Here is a 2,500-nt window from a genome sequence, read left to right as displayed (position 1 = left end):
CTCCAATCACGTCCCAACACCTCCTGATAATTCCTTCTCCTTTAGTCATTCAGAGAAGATCTTTCGCTCTGGGAATAAATTAGAAAGCAAGAGAGACAGAGATGCCACTTCTCTCCTGTCTCCCTCCCCTGTGTGAATGTAAATGGATTGTACTGTATCATGAGTGGCAGAGACAGGGAGAGAGAGGGGAGACAAGACGGAGAGAGAGACACAGAGAGAGAGGGGAGATGAGAGAGAGAGAGAGAGAGAGAGAGAGGGGAGACAAGACAGAGAGAGAGAGAGAGGGGAGATAAGAGAGAGAGGGACAGAGAAAGAGGGGAGACAAGAGAGAGAGACGGAGAGAGAGGGGAGACATGAGAGACAAGACATGAGAGACAGAGAGAGAGGGGAGACAAGACTGAGAGACATGAGAGACAGAGAGAGAGGGGAGACAAGACAGAGAGACATGAGAGAGGGGAGACAAGACCGAGAGACAGAGAGAGGGGAGACAAGACAGAGAGAGAGAGAGAGAGGAGAGACAGAGAGAGGGGAGACAAGAGAGACAGAGAGAGAGGGGAGACAAGACAGAGAGACATGAGAGAGGGGAGACAAGACAGAGAGACATGAGAGAGGGGAGACAAGACAGAGAGACATGAGAGAGGGGAGACAAGACAGAGAGACATGAGAGAGGGGAGACAAGACAGAGAGAGAGAGAGAAGAGACAAGAGAGAGAGAGAGAGGGAGAGAGGGGAGACAAGACAGAGAGGAGAGAGAGAGAGAGGGAGAGAGGGGAGACAAGACAGAGAGAGAGAGGAGAGACAGAGAGAGAGAGAGAGGGAGAGAGGGGAGACAAGACAGAGAGAGAGAGGAGAGACAGAGAGGGGAGACAAGAGAGACAGAGAGAGAGGGGAGACAAGACAGAGAGACATGAGAGAGGAGAGACAGAGAGAGAGACACAGAGAGAGAGAGGGCAGACAAGAGAGAGAGCAACAGAGGGGAAAATGTTAAACATACCTGTCTCTATGAGCGTGGAGCTCTGAGGCCATTTACACCTGGCATTAAAATGTGTTTTCTGTCATCAGATTGCAAATCAGATAGTGTTTGACCACATTAGCCTGATTTCATTTACACCTGGCGTTAGCATGCGTTTTGGGTGATCAGATTGCAATCTGATCACGCAAAACGGGTGTCCTCTCAATCCGCATACAGTTGCTGTATGCGGAAAGAGAGGACACATTGCATTTACACTTGTGTTCAATGTGGTCACAATGCGTCCCTCCCTGACCACCTCCGGAGGTGGTTTGGCCGATCAGATTGCAATCTGATCACGTCTGATGTGAGCATGTATAAATCTCTAAACAGACCAAACAAGTCATTCCTAGAAGGGCCACAACATTTCTCAGAAATGATCACAGAGCAAGCAGCTTCTTGATTACATTTCAAATTAAGATAATACCGAGCACGATCTGCAGTGACGGCAAATATGACAACTTCATTGGTGAGTGTTGTTGTTTTTGTTGTTATTTTGGCGCAACAAACTTTCCTTGTTTGTTTCTGTTTCTCACATTTCCAGATGGAACACACTTGGCTTTTGATTGGGCGGGTGCGATGGGCTTTGGGTACACCACAGTAATTAGGCTGTCACTCAAAACCAGATGGCTGCTGGCTAAAGTGGGGAATCGCCTGTAAAGTTTCTCCTTCACTTTTGTTGTTGTGGTCCACAGGTGATGAGATGACAATGCGATTTATGCATCTTTTACATACTACATGGTTATCTCAAGTTTGCTTTGTTTTTTCTTTCTTTTTTTACTATAAACAGTTGTGCTATTGCTTCTGTATTTTTTGTTTCCTTTTTCTCCTAATCATTTCTGTTTTAATGTTATTGTGGTTCTGAAAGTAGTGCCATTGAAATCCACGGATTTAACCGGTTTGGGATACAACATATTCACACTCAAATGAAAGTGAGAGAGAAATATGTGATGGCAATAACTGTAAGGGATCTTGGGCTTTGAGCAGTCGGAGTGGAGTCACACCTCGATCCAACATCAAGGTTCTGCGTGAGACTTCCCCGCTGCTCTGCAGGAGAACGTCTGGGGCCAGACTTACCTCTGACCACTCTGCTCTGCAGGAGAACGTCTGGGGCCAGACTTACCCTCTGACCACTCTGCTCTGCAGGAGAACGTCTGGGGCCAGACTTACCCTCCGGCCACTCTCCTTCAATCTCTAGTTTGAACAAATCAACTAGGAGCAAATGGATTTTTTTTTTTTATATTATTCAACCAAAAATCCTCATTAGTAAAATGTCAGTGTCAATGACAGCTGTTCTTCCAGGGATCTGTCATTATTCCTTTATCTGTCAGTTAATCTAACCCTGCTTCTGTCTCTCCGTCTCTCCGTCTCTCCAACCAGATTGTGTTTGAGGGGATTCGAGGCACGGGCTTCGAGGGCGACATCGCCATCGATGATGTGTCCATCACCAAAGGGAAGTGCAAGCAGGAAAGCTCCGTAGCCAGCACAGGTA

The 2,500-nt window shown here is 47.0% G+C and overlaps 1 protein-coding gene across 1 annotated transcript in view; it reads left to right on the top strand.

The window, feature by feature from the left end:
• The window catches only part of mdga1 (MAM domain containing glycosylphosphatidylinositol anchor 1), a gene marked incomplete at both ends in the record, with an annotated part of 213,739 nt that overhangs the window by 177,396 nt on the left and 33,843 nt on the right, over window positions 1-2,500 (top strand). Inside the window, one exon of the mRNA XM_083650343.1 lies at window positions 2,389-2,497. Within this exon, the coding sequence (XP_083506469.1) occupies window positions 2,389-2,497 (109 nt within the window). The remainder of the gene's footprint in view (window positions 1-2,388; window positions 2,498-2,500) is intronic.

This window comes from Poromitra crassiceps (genome assembly GCF_964638095.1).
Source record: "Poromitra crassiceps genome assembly, chromosome: 14".
Lineage (NCBI taxonomy): Eukaryota > Metazoa > Chordata > Actinopteri > Beryciformes > Melamphaidae > Poromitra > Poromitra crassiceps.
The sequence above is the reverse complement of the archived record's forward strand: the minus strand, read 5'-3'. Positions and strand labels throughout refer to the sequence as shown.